A 13,868-nucleotide genomic window follows, 5' to 3' on the forward strand; every position below is an offset into this window, starting at 1 on the left:
GTGCCCCAGAATAGTCAAGAAAAAAGTGAAGCTAGTAGGACTTGCCTTAACAGATATTTGATCATACCGTATAACTTGTGTTTCTAAATAAATGAAAATGGCATTGGAATAGCTAAGTTGAACAGATAAAATGTCCAAAAATAAAACCCCAAATATTGGAATTTAGTATATTGACCGATGTATATTTTAATTCAGTGGAAAGAGGGTAGGTATAGCCACCTATCCATGTGGAACCAAAAAAAAAAAAAAAAAGAATTTCTACCTTGTGTATATACCAAAATATTTTAAAAACTTGAACATTTTGTAGAATATATGTATAACCTATTGATGGGTAAGACCTCTTAAGTCATGTCACATAAAAGATATAATAAGAAAGGTAAATATATTTGACTGCTCTCCCTCTATAATGGATATTTGTATATATCGGATGTAATTCTTATGTTTCCTAATATTAAAAATTGCTAACTTGGAATTCTAGTAGAGATTTGGGGTCATTTAAGGTCTGCCATATACTTCGAATTGGAATATACTCATTAAGATGAGTATCAAAGAACAGTGAAGGTTAGATTTATTACTGTTACCTCATGCTTCCAAAGGGTATTGCAAAGATACCTCCAAGACATATTTACTATTTTGTGTCCTGTTTATACCAGGCCTTCCTAGCATTCTAAATTGAGTTACCTGTACTGTTTGACTGTGGAAACCGATTTCCCTTTTAGTGTGAGTTAGTTGCAACTGATAACAGTTGTCACTTTTTTTACTCAAGGGTATGAAAGTGCCAGTATGTCTAGCACATGTGAACCTTGCAAAAGTAGGAACAGACATTCAGCCCAGACTGAAGAGCCTGTTCAAGCAAAAGTATTCAGCAGAAAGAATCATGAGCAACTGGAAAAAATAATAAAATGTAATAGGTCTACAGAAATATCTTCAGGTATGTTCTTTTTTGGTTTGCATTAATATAAGGAGGTTTTCAGCTTAGATTTGAAAAGCTGTAATAAAGCAGGTTTTAAAATTGGTGTATCACACATATCTATCATGTGGAAGGTTTTATAGTGGAAATTGTAGTGCACATTCCTTGATACTGAGAAATAGAAACTGAAAATATTTTTTGTTATACTGTTTAATAGTTTTGAACACGTTTTAATAAAATTCTAAACAAAGGATAGTTACAGTTGTGGAACTCCTCATTTCAAATTCTGAATATCTTATCTGATTAAGAATTAGATAGGAAATCATGTCATCCCCTGCTTCAATCCTTTGGCTCACTTTTGCCTACAGGATAAAGTCTGAATGCCTTCACGGAACATACATGGCCATCAGGGATTTGATTGCTTCCTGCCTTTCCAGACTCATTTCTCAACACCCTCTGCTTTGCACTTTTTTCTTTGTGTGGCACTGAACTGAAGTTTTTGTATAGCTATCACATTCTTTCATGCCTCGGTAGCTATTTTTCTATCTCAAGTCCTTTCTACCTTTTTTGTAAGTTCATTTCTCTGCTGGACTCTTAATACAATTTTAATTCTGGAACTCCATTCTAATCCAAGCTCGGATAGTTTCCCCTTTCTCCTGTTTTCCTTGTAGCTTGTATAAACCTACTTTGTTGCCTTAATCACATTATTATAGTATTTCCCTGTTTGTCACTTTTTGAGTCCCTTGGCAGCAAATAATACTTAAGTAAGCACCAGTAGTTTCCTAATTTGTAAAGAATATCCCAAAGAAATATGGAGAGAGAGAGGTAATAACATGACATTAGACTATACTGGGTAGACCTTAATCTAGTAGCTTTCATTGGCATTAGTGTAAAATGCATGCGTTTTTTGCTTAAAAATGATAATGGCAGCTATCTTTTGTGCCATGCTCCATTATTTTCAAATTACCAACAAATCTCATTTGAGCCTCATAACGCTGAGTTGGTTTGATTTCCATTTTTCAGAGGAAACATAGTCAAAGAGAGGGCACTTTTTGTTTTGTTTTTCAGTACTCATAAAGGCTCAGTAATATAAACTGGTACAACTTTTCTGGAAAGTTTCAAAAGTCATGCCCTTAATCCAGTAATTGTACTTGTAGTAATCCAACCTAAGAAAACCAAAGGGGAAAAAAAAAAGAAATTAAGATTTAGCATTGTCTCAACAGTATGATCTCAACTATGTACAGACGAAAATTTGAATGCAAAAAGGCTGGAAGAAAATGCATCAAAATGTTAATAGTGGTTTTATCATCTTTAAACTCATGAGCATTTACCATTTTGTAATCAGAAAAGAAACATCACATTTGTTTGCATTTTGAAACGAATTTCTTAAGCTCACATTGCTAGGAAGTGGTAAAGCTGAACTTAGAAGCTGGGCTTCTGTTAAGTCTGTGTTCCTTTCTGCAAAAATATCAATCCTGTTCTCCTGATCCCAGAATTTTACTAAAATTTTATAATTTTCATCTCCTTTTACTCTCTCTACCAAATAGTGATATCTTCAAAAAATAAACAGTCAGGTAGAGGTCGAAGAAGGACACTAAACTGAAAGTCTTAATTGGTCATAGTACTTCAGGCCCTATTACTGTTACTTAGAGAAATATAATGATTGAATTTTGGTGAATTAAAAAATGTTTGAATAGTATAAATATGCACAAGTTTACATATTTACATTCTGAAAAGATTTAAAAAAAAAAATTTTTGAGACGGAGTCTCGCTCTGTCACCCATGCTGGAGTGCAGTGGTGCGACCTCAGCTCACTACAATCTCTGCCTCCCGGGTTCAAGCAATTCTCTTGCCTCAGCCTCCCGAATAGCTGGGACTACAGGTGCGTGCCACCACGCCTGGCTAATTTTTTGTATTTTTAGTAGAGACAGGGTTTCACTTTGTTAGCCGGGATGGTCTCAATCTCCTGATCTCGTGATCTCGTGATCTGTCCGCCTTGGCCTCCCAAAGTGCTGGGATTACAGGCGTGAGCCACTGCACCCAGCCCTGAAAAGATTTATTTTTAGTTTTAATCATTAACCTAGAATTCTTTATAGCATGTAAGGCATGTTACTTTTTGTAACTCTACTCATAACATATGATTATTAGAGTATAGCATAATATGACTGCTAGTATTAAATCACGCAGTCCTCTTCTCCCGTGGGTGTTGTGGGAGGTTCACCTTGATGTGTATGCTTCTAAAAATGAATGATAGAAGTTTATTATGATAGTCATCATAAGTTGCCTTAATATAGGTTTATAGCAAACCTTTTGAGGTTTTTTTCCTTGAGATTATTTTTAAGTAGAGCATAAGCCTTAGTTCAGGCAAACAATTTTAAAGAAATTTGCTTATTTCTTTTTTTCATTCACTTATTCATGTTATAGACCCTGTCTTTACTACTCATACACATTTTATGTTCATCCTTATGTCTGCCCTTTCCTACAGCACATGCTAGGAGAATACTACAGCAGTCTAACAGAAATGCATGCAATGAACCGCCAGGTAACAATCTGCGTAGTTTTGGTGTCCACTTTTGTTAATTTTTTCCCATTGGTCCTAAAAGTTTTATTATTCTGATTTTTTTCTTTTTTAGATTTAGCTTAGAGTATATATGTTATGTGACTATTGTAAAAGATAATTTAATTCATAAAATTCTGAAGCCTTTCATTTATAATTCTTGGTAAAATTGGCTGCTTTTGTTTTCATATTCTGTTAGTGTATGTAACCTAACACATTCATAAGTGTAATAGAAACCTTTTTTATGGTTTAGTACTTGATTTGAGGTTATTTTGTACTTCTTCAAAGCATTAATATTTCTTAGAACTAGAAATACAGTTTTATAGTTTATTTTTCCGTTTCAGTCAACATCTTAGAAAAATAAGTCATCAAACAAAACAACTATTTATTACATGCAAAGACTGTGATAAATAAAGATCATGGAAATTACAAAGATTCCCAAATACTATTTTAGTCTTTAATATAAGTATTCTCATTAAATATGGTTCTTTATGATTTAGAGATGTAAATTTTTTTTAACTCCTCCTGCAGCTTTACATGAATGAAATGTAAAAGCCAGTTTGAATGGAACCTTTAGGGGAATCTAAAGATACAAAACAAGGACCCATAACTGACAAAGCTGAATATATCAGTAGCACTTTGAAAAGAAAGAACTCTGAAAATAGGATATAAAAACAGGATGGAATTAGAGAAACCTGATTAAGATTAGGGATTTTTCTAGCCAAAGCTAATCAATTTCAGTTCAGGAGGAGAAACTGGCATAAACTTTCCACCTCTTGACTGCAGAAGTGGTGGGGGAATGAAGCTTGTGTTTGGCATATTCATTATTTGAGAATAATTTAATTTTTAATATGCAATTTAGATTGATAATTTTATCACATACAGAGGTATTAAATATGTCATTAAACAGTTCTTGTGGCTTTGAAATGAATTTTTTTAATTAAGTATGATTAAACTGCACTATAGTATACAAGTTGAAAATTTGCATATCAAATTCTTTTTACCTGGATTTTTCCCATTAGTAGAGATTTCTTACAGAGATAGTTTTGGTTCCTGCTTATTATAATAAGTGTTATTTTTGTAACAGTTCATACTTTAAAACTATTAGGAGAACTTAGTGTATCACTTCATTTTATACCTGTAACTGAGGCAAAATAGGGAAGTTGCATATTTGTTATATATAATTATTTTCTGTTAATACCTTGTATTAGTTATGTTATTATTTTATGCTTGTGGAAATTGAGACCTGAAGATATTATTAGCCGAGTAGTGGAAAATTTTTCTGTTAGAGCACATTCTTTTTGCATTTTTTTTATCCTTCTCACAAAAATGAGTTTTTATAATCTTGTATATATACTTATTTGAAAGCACAATATATTAAAATACTCAATATTTTAAATTCTCTTTCTTAGAAACTTATTGATTTTTGCAGAACTTGAATATTTTACTAGCTATTTGTGGTTCTTTTGTTGAACTAGAGTTTACAGAATTTGATAGCTAGAACTACTTTGAGATTTTTTATCCCACAGACAACTCAAAATGGGAACAGTTCCTAATTTGCCCTCTTAAAATTAAGGGTATAACTGGATACCTTTGAGTGTGATAATTTTGTGTTATCAACTAGTAAATATAGCCAAATTGTAGCTACATAATAGAGTGATGCCTAGATTCTGTGAAACTGAAAACTTCAGTTGGGTTACTTGCCTGCTCCAATATACACTTGAGTATGTAAATAAGACACAGTGGTGAAATTGACCTATTATGTTAGGTTACAAATTTGGTTACTCATCAGCATAGCACTTTTCTTTGTGATGTATGAGATTTGATAATTAGACTATATTGGATAGACCTTAATCTAGTAGTTTTAATTGGCAACATTCAGTTTATTCTTTTTAACATTAACAAAATATACAAACTTCCTTTTCTGTAATGAAGTTCATATTAGCAAAAGCAAAAAAGAAATGAGCACTTAGCTTATTTCTTAGTGTTGAAAGATTTTCACTGATGTTTCCCATAAAATGTGTAATATTTTCTGTATATTTTATATGACCAGAAATAAATATGATTCTTAATAATGCTAGGTAATATTATTCATGCAATAACATTTTATTTTTAGTATAAAATACATATCTTGATATCTTAAGATTTTATTTATCTTGGTAATATTAAGCTTCTTTTCTACTTTAAAAGCTCTGAAATAGAATTGTCTAAAATAGAATTTTTACGTAATTTAAAGGTGAGAGTAATGATGTTAGCTAATAAAAGTTGTCATGAAGGTATTTCATCAGTATTAACTTTCTGGTCTTTTATGTATTCCAGAAACTGGGAGTGATTTTTCCATGTTTGAAGCTTTGCGAGATACTATTTATTCTGAAGTAGCTACATTAATTTCTCAAAATGAATCTCGTCCACATTTTCTTATTGAACTCTTCCATGAGCTTCAGCTACTTAATACAGACTACTTGAGACAGAGGGCTTTATATGCATTGCAGGTATCTGGTACCTAACATAATTTTTCCTACCCTATTATCACCTTCTTCATGATTACATCTGGTTGCTTTCTTAGACTGAAGCATGTACCATATGAATTTTGATCTGTTCTCTGTGTGCTTTCTTGACATTTTGTTTAAAATTTTTGTATAGCTTAAGTAGCATTTAAAGTATTTTTTTGAGTACCTTTTCAGTGTTTTGTCTACTTCTTCTTCACACTTAACCTGTGAGGGTAGAAACAGTACATTTTTCCTTCCATCTGCTTTTACTTTTGAATCTGTAATATAAATGAATGATTAAGCATGTATGTTTTATGTAGATAATGATCTTATTTTCTTATTTAGGACATAGTATCCAGACATATTTCTGAGAGCCATGCAAAAGGAGAAAATGTAAAGTCAGTAAACTCTGGTACTTGGATAGCGTCAAACTCAGAACTTACTCCTAGTGAGAGCCTTGCTACTACTGATGATGTAAGCTGATAATGATTAGTGAACTGTAGACATAATTTTAGTATGCAGCAAATAAAAGTTAAATAGGTTATTGTCAAATTGTAGGTAGACCTAATATACTTGTTTTTCAGCTTTTTTTAAAACCTGGGTATAATGTGTTATTTTATTTTGAGGGCAAGTTATAATATGCAATCAAAATATGGTAGCAGACACCAAAAATTAGGTATGTATGATAGATTATGAGGTCTAAGATAGCCATATTTATGTCATTATTACCCAATATAGAGGCTGACTCTTAAAAGACGTTTACAAATGTATGTTGTATTTATTTAAGATACTCAGTAAAACAGACAGCAATCAGATTATAGTAAAAACCCTTGAATGAATAAATACAGGATAAATCAGGTCTTTGGGTTAAAAAAAAAAAAGCCTAGACAAAAGAAAGTCTTCCAGGAAAAAACTTGTGATTTGATGTATTCCAATTGATGGAGAAAATTTTGAATAGAATAAAAAGGACCTGGAAATGGAGAAGAGTGCTGAGGAGAATGGTATAAATTTAGTAAGCTGTGTCCTCCAAATAGCACTTAGCACATCACTGATTGAATAACTGTGAGAAAACTGCTAGTATACTGAGGAGATAATGTGCTAGGTGTTTGGGAATCACCTGTTTCAAGGTTCAGGCCTTGCTTTTATTGTAAAATACTATATGTGGTCGTGGGATAGCAAATACGTTCCTTTTTTTATGACAACTCTAGCACCTGGAGTTATGTCGGTAAGAGTTCCATAGTTGATTAGCAAATATCGGCTATAGGTAGAGAGTGGGAAGTTACTGTTTCTGCCTTTTGTTGAAGTGTTAATACTAAATTTTTTCTGAAGACAGTGTTTCCTCAAAGGATTGTCTTGCCTCTTCAGATACAGTAATTTTCTGAGTTTTTCTGAATTTTTGCTCTTTAACTTCTCATATTTAAAATAATAGTTCCCTAGCTCATCTTTTGTGTTTAAATGTTTTCCCACTGGACTCTAACTTCTTTAGTACTATAACATAAACCTGTGTCTAAAAACTACATGGTTTTAATTAACTTTGCAATGTGAAATGTGAAGTAGTGTTTAAGTATTTGCTCCTTTGGATTGTTATTACAACTAATTGAAAATTGTGTATTCCTTTTTGTTGGAAATGAAATGCGATCTGCTTGAATACATAAAAAATAGTTGTTAAATTATATTAAGGTTTATTGGGCATTGAAATAACTTGAGAGAGAATGAACAGTCTCCATTCATAGACGTATTTTTCAATAATTTTATATCCTTAATTCCAGTGCTTTCACTTTTATCCAAGTTTCATACAGGCAGCATTACTTTGATTTATTTTAAGAGATTGTAGCACATTGGTTTTCACCATTGATAGCACATTTTGAAAGTTGAGCTACAATTTAGGATAAAGTTAACCTAAGAAGGTTTTAAAATCAAATGAAATTTAAAGATGCTATACTACTTGACAAGTAAGGACTTGGGATAGTAATTGTGTTTAGTATTACTTTAATTAAGTAACTAAATCAGTTCTTTGATATTTCTTCCAAAACTTAAACTCAGCATTAAGGTCAGCATCTTCCCTTTACTAATGCCGGTTAATCAGCAGCACAACAACATCCAGTGTTGACACTCACAGATCTGAAGCAGCAGTATCCAGTAGAACTTTCTATAGTGATGGAATTATTTTATGTCTGCATTTTTTAATGCTGTAGTCATTAGCCACATGCTAGCAAGTACTTGAAGTGTAGCTATTATGACTGAGGAACTAAATTTTAAATTTTATTTAAATAGCCATGTGGTGTTTTTTGTATTGGGCAGATTTAGAGCCTCATTCTCTAGATGCTTCTATGCTTCTTGAGCTCCATTTTTGAAGCTTTTACAAAGATATATTAAGATGTGTAAGAGATACCTGTCTTGCCCAGGGAAGAGAGAAATGAAAGTGAAACTAGGTGTCTGGGAGTTTAAGTCAAGGAGGATGGAGTGGAGACATTGAGGTTTAGGAAGAAGAACACACTTTGTGTCTCCTGCTCCTGATGATAATAAAATGGTAAAAACACATCTGTCTTCAAGTCTTACTTGAAGAAGTAAAAAAATGGTTTCCCTATTTCTCAAATATGTTCCTTAATGTCCAAATTTCCTTTAATCAGGGACGAATCTTTGATTTCATAATTGAAGATAGGAAACTTTAAAAAGATCAGTAGTTAAGGGAAAGAACACAATTGTAAAATGTCATAATCAAAATGTAAGTGAGACACCCTGCCACTATAAACAAAATTAATTTGAAATGACCTAAAGTCCTGTAAAAGCCAACACTATTAAAACTTTTAAAAGAAAATGGGAGAAAATTATGACCTTGACATAGGCCAAGTTTTCTTAGGGCACAGAAAGCACTAACTATAAAAGAAGAAATTAATAAATTAGACTTGACAAAAATAGGAATTTTCTGGTTTTCAAAAGATACTCTTATGGGAAAATAATCCCAGTATGTACATCTGACAACTGTCTGGTATCTAGACTATATAAAGCTTACAACTCAGTTGTAAGACAACTCAGTAAAAACTGGGCAAGAGATTTGAACAGGCACTTAATGAAAGAAGATATATGAATGGCTAGTATGCAAATTAAAGCCACAGAAAATACCACTTCACATCGAGAATGGCTAAAATGAAAAGATTGACAATAAGAAGTGTTGGTGAGAATGTGGAACAGTTGGAACCCTCACAGTCCTTATGAGAATGTAAAATTGCACAACCACTTGGAAAGCAGTGTGGCAGTTTCTTACAAACATAAACGTGGCATGTGACCCAGCAATTTCTCTTCTAGGTGTTCATCCAAGAGAAATGAAAATATGTGTCACAAAAACACTGTACGTTAATGTTCATAGCATCTTTAGTCATGATAGCCTCAAACTGAAGCATCAAGAGATAAATGGATAAACAAACTGTGGTATTTCTATACAGTGGAATATATGCAGCCATTAAAAAATAATGAACTTCTGAAACACACAGCATGGAATCATTTCAGAAACATACTAAGTGAAAGAAGTCAAGACAACGAAGAGTGTATACTGGCTGGTTCCATTTGTATGAAGTTCTACAATCAGCAGAACTGATCTACAGTGATAGAAATCATGAGTAGGGTGTGGTGGAGATTGACTGTAGAGGGGTGTGAAGAAACATCCTGGGCCAATGGAAATGGTCTTTAGGGAATCTGGTTACATGAGTGTATATATTTGTCAAAACTTATCAAACTGTACTTTTAAAGTGAGTGCATTGTATATAAATTATATTTCAATAAAGTTTATTTTAAAAAATGCAAATGATGTTGTGATATTTTTTTCTAGAGATGTGAGACAGCCAGGTAGAGTAAGCTACCAGACATTGTTAGCGTTTGGAGATAGGAGAATGTCCCTGAGAGTAGAGAAATAATTAAAAATGTTAACTTTGCCAAATTAGAATTTAATCAGTAGCTGTCTTTGTGTATGTTTATCTACATAATAACAAATACTCTGCAAGGCTACTTATGTTACTGTTCTCTGTGACTCTATATTCAACATTTAATAACTTTGGTTATATTATCTTGTTTGGACAGAATACTGAGGAAACTTATGAATATCTTTTAGGTGTACAATTTTATGTAAATACTTAGTTATCTCTGTTAAATCCTTAATGTGAAATTCTTAAAAGAAGTACTAGTGATTTTTGTTTGTTTGTTTTACTGTAACTTAGGAAACTTTTGAGAAGAACTTTGAAAGAGAAACACATAAAATAAGTGAGCAGAATGATGCTGATAATGCTAGTGTCCTGTCTGTATCATCAAATTTTGAGCCTTTTGCAACAGATGATCTAGGTAAGCAGGGTTTTTTATAATCTTAGAAACAACTTTAAGTTTATCTGGTCCAGTCTTTGAATTGCATTGATAGGGAAACAAAAGTCTAGAAAGGTGAAGTGTGTGTGGTTGAAAGAATATGGACTTAATTGTCTGTCAGTCTAAAATCAAAAATCTTCTGACTCAACCCTGTGGACAAATCATCCGACATTGTTGACTCTCTGCATGTACTAAGGAAATGGGAATCTTACCTACCTTGCTATGTTTTTGTGAAAATATAATGGAACTTACTTGCTTGAGTTCAGAAAATGTTAATTTCCTTTTCCTTAAAGGAAAGGTCATCGTTTAAGGTCATCTAGTTAATTCATGGGAACAATGCAGTCCTCATCTAATCATATTTTTAATAAAAATGTTAAGTTTGTAATTTGAGGTAATCAGTCAAATTTCTTAAATAACCTGTAGTGAAAACCTCAAGTAACTCTCAGGCATAACACATGGTTGGTTTTGTTTTTGTTTTTTTTTCCTCTCCCATCAGCTGTAAAACAAAAGAGGTTTAGAGGGTTGCCAGACCCCAAAGGAGAAAAAACTCGAGTCCTAGACTTGGAAAGGAAATTTAAGGAAAAGAAAAATATATAGATACTTGATACATTTCTAGGCTGTGGCCAATCAAAAGATACCTGAGAATTCAGTCATTCTGCCATCCGGGGCGCTTAGTTCATAAAATAATGTAAATGTCCTGTTACCCTAGTGTTTGTTCACGTGATGAGGAGAAGATTTAGATAATTTCAAAGGTATTTTTCCACTATAAAGAAAATGGCTTAGCCTTGCCCTGTCATTACATTTCTGCTGTTTGCCCAAACAAAAGTATTCCTTTTGCTTATTGTAATTATTGAGGACTCTGAGCCTTAGCTGACTTCTAAGTAAATACTTATTTGGGTCTGCATTGAGTTCATCCCATTACAGAGAAAAATGACTGTATAGCTGGCCAACCCTCTTCCCTTAGGTTGTCCCTCCCTTTCTGAGTTGCCAGAATACTTTGACTCCTATGTATTTTCTTTCACTTATTGATTTTTTTTTTTTCTTCTTACAATCCTGCACCACTAGCTGTGTCTGAAGTAGACATAGAATTGGGAAATTTCATTGATAGGCCTTTTTCTTACCTAATTTGCTTGTTTTAGGTTGCATTGTTTTCATCAGAATTTGCATGACATTTTGGAATTTACTTGTATTGTTTAAATGAAACAGCAAAATGTAGTGAAATAAATATGGGCTTCAGAGTTTGATAACTAAGTTTAAAGCCCTGTTCCTACATTGAACTGTCTGTGAAACCTTGAGCAACTCACTTAGGTTTTCTGCAAATGAAAGTAATGTCATCTACTTTATAGGATTATTCTAAGGATTAAATAAGTTTGATAATGTATATGAAGTACTCAAGTAGTGTAGTGTGTAGAACTTGTTGAAGCTAATTTTCCTTCCTTTTGTTTGGACATTTTTAAATTAATGCATTTTGAGGAGTATATGAAAAAGTTCACTTTTACATATTCAGAAAATATTTTTGTTCCAAATATAGGTAACACCGTGATTCACTTAGATCAAGCATTAGCCAGAATGAGGGAATATGAGCGCATGAAGACTGAGGCTGAAAGTAACTCAAATATGAGATGCACCTGCAGGATTATTGAGGACGAAGATGGTGCTGATGCAAGTACTACAGTTAATAATTTAGAAGGTATATATTTTTGTTTTCAGTAGGTTTTGGGGGGAACAGGTGGTGTTTGGTTACATGAATAAGTTCTTTAGTGGTGATTTCTGAGATTTTGGTGCACCCATCACCTGAGCAGTATACACTGTAACCAGTGTGTAGTCTTTTATCCCTCATCCGCTTCCCACCCTTTTCCCTGAAACCCCAAAGTCCATTGTATCCTGCTTATGCCTTTGCATCCTCATACCTTAGCTACCACTTATGAGTAAGCATGTGCAATGTTTGCTTTTCCATTCCAGAGTTACATCGCTTAGATTAATGGTCTCCAACTCTATCCAGATAGCTGCGAATGCCATTACTTTGTTCCTTTTTATGGTTAAGTAGTATGCTGTGGTGTATAAATAAATATATGTATATATCTACACATACATACATATACCACATTTTCTTTATCCACTCGTTGATTGATGGGCATTTGAGCTGGTTCCATATTTTGCAACTGCAGATTGTGCTGCTATAAACATGCTCATGCAAGTATCTTTTTCATATAATGACTTCTTCTCAGCAGATACCTAGTAGTAGGATTGCTGGATCAAATGGTAGATCTTCATACTGTTTTCCGTAGTGGTTGTACTAGTTTACATGCCCACCAGCACTGTCAAAGTGTTCCCTTTTTACCACGTCCACACTAAACGTCTCTTATTTTTTTATTTTTAAATTATGGCCATTCTTGCAGGAGTAGTATGGTATCACATTGTAGTTTGTGCTTTGATTTTCATTTCCCTGATAATTAGTGATTTTGAGCATTTTTTCATATGTTTGATGGCCATTTCTATATCTTCTTTTGAGAATAGTCTATATCCTTAGCCTACTATTACTACTACTACTATTTTTTTTTTTTTTTAATCTGAGCACAGTCTTGCTCTGTTGTCCAGGCTAGAGTGCAGTCGCACAACCTCAACTCACTGCATCTTCTGCCTGCCAGGCTCAACCGTGCCTCAGCCTCCCAAGTAGCAGGGATTATAGGCATGTGCCACCAAGCCCAGCTAAGTTTTGTATTTTTTAGTAGAGATGGGATTTCAGCATATTGTCCAGGCTGGTCTTGAACTCCTGGTCTCAAGTGGTCCGCCCACCTCGGCCTCCCAATGTGCTGGGATTACAGTTGTGAGCCACCACACCTGGCCTTAGCCCCCTTTTTGATGGGATTTTTTTTTTTCCTTTTTTTTTTTTTTTTGCTGATTTGAGTTCTTTGTAGATTCTGGGTATTAGTCCTTTGTCAGATGCATAGTTTACAAAGACTTTCTCACACTTTGTGGGTTGTCTGTTTACTCAGATGATTATTTCTTTTGCTGTGCAGAAACTTTTTAATTTAAGTTCCATCTGTTTATCTTTGTTTTTATTGCATTTGCTTTTGGGTTCTTGGTCATGACGTCTTTGCCTAAGTCAGTGTCTAGAAGGATTTTTCCAGTGTTATCTTCTAGAATTTTTGTGATTTCAGTTATTCGATTTAGAAGGTATATGTCTTATTGATTAGAAGTACTAATTCTGTATAAAAATTTTAAATATGTGGTATAGTTGTTTTCTTACTACTTTAATTGATAGGGGTGCTAAAAGTACAAACATATTTCTTTGTATTAGCATAAAATCAGAATTTAATATTCTTTAAATTTCAACATTAAGGCATATATGTATATATAATAGGCTTTTTTATGCTAATGTATCGTTTTCTTTTTAAAAATTAGAAACTCCCATTATTGAAAATCATAGTTCACAACAACCTGTAAGTGAAGTTTCTACCGTCCCATGTCCTAGAATTGATACTCAGCAGCTGGACCGGCAAATTAAAGCAATTATGAAAGAAGTCATTCCCTTTTTGAAGGTAAGCAGTTATTTTAAAAA

The 13,868-nt window shown here is 33.2% G+C and overlaps 1 protein-coding gene across 50 annotated transcripts in view; it reads left to right on the top strand.

Moving 5' to 3' along the window:
* Window positions 1–13,868, top strand: part of PCM1 (pericentriolar material 1) — a 110,441-nt gene that overhangs the window by 57,501 nt on the left and 39,072 nt on the right. For 14 of the 50 annotated variants that reach the window (XM_031669392.1, XM_031669385.1, XM_031669390.1 and 11 more), the window contains 6 exons: window positions 767–931; window positions 5,787–5,959; window positions 6,302–6,430; window positions 10,168–10,288; window positions 11,838–11,996; window positions 13,712–13,848. In XM_031669392.1, coding sequence (XP_031525252.1) covers window positions 767–931; window positions 5,787–5,959; window positions 6,302–6,430; window positions 10,168–10,288; window positions 11,838–11,996; window positions 13,712–13,848 — 884 coding nt within the window. Of the gene's footprint in view, window positions 1–745; window positions 932–3,395; window positions 3,453–5,786; window positions 5,960–6,301; window positions 6,431–9,262; window positions 9,759–10,167; window positions 10,289–11,837; window positions 11,997–13,711; window positions 13,849–13,868 lie in introns of those variants that run through there. The other 36 variants (XR_004185746.1, XM_031669369.1, XM_031669368.1 and 33 more) reach the window with 7 other exon arrangements.

Source organism: Papio anubis, chromosome 8 (assembly GCF_008728515.1).
Source record: "Papio anubis isolate 15944 chromosome 8, Panubis1.0, whole genome shotgun sequence".
Classification (NCBI taxonomy): Eukaryota; Metazoa; Chordata; class Mammalia; order Primates; family Cercopithecidae; genus Papio; species Papio anubis.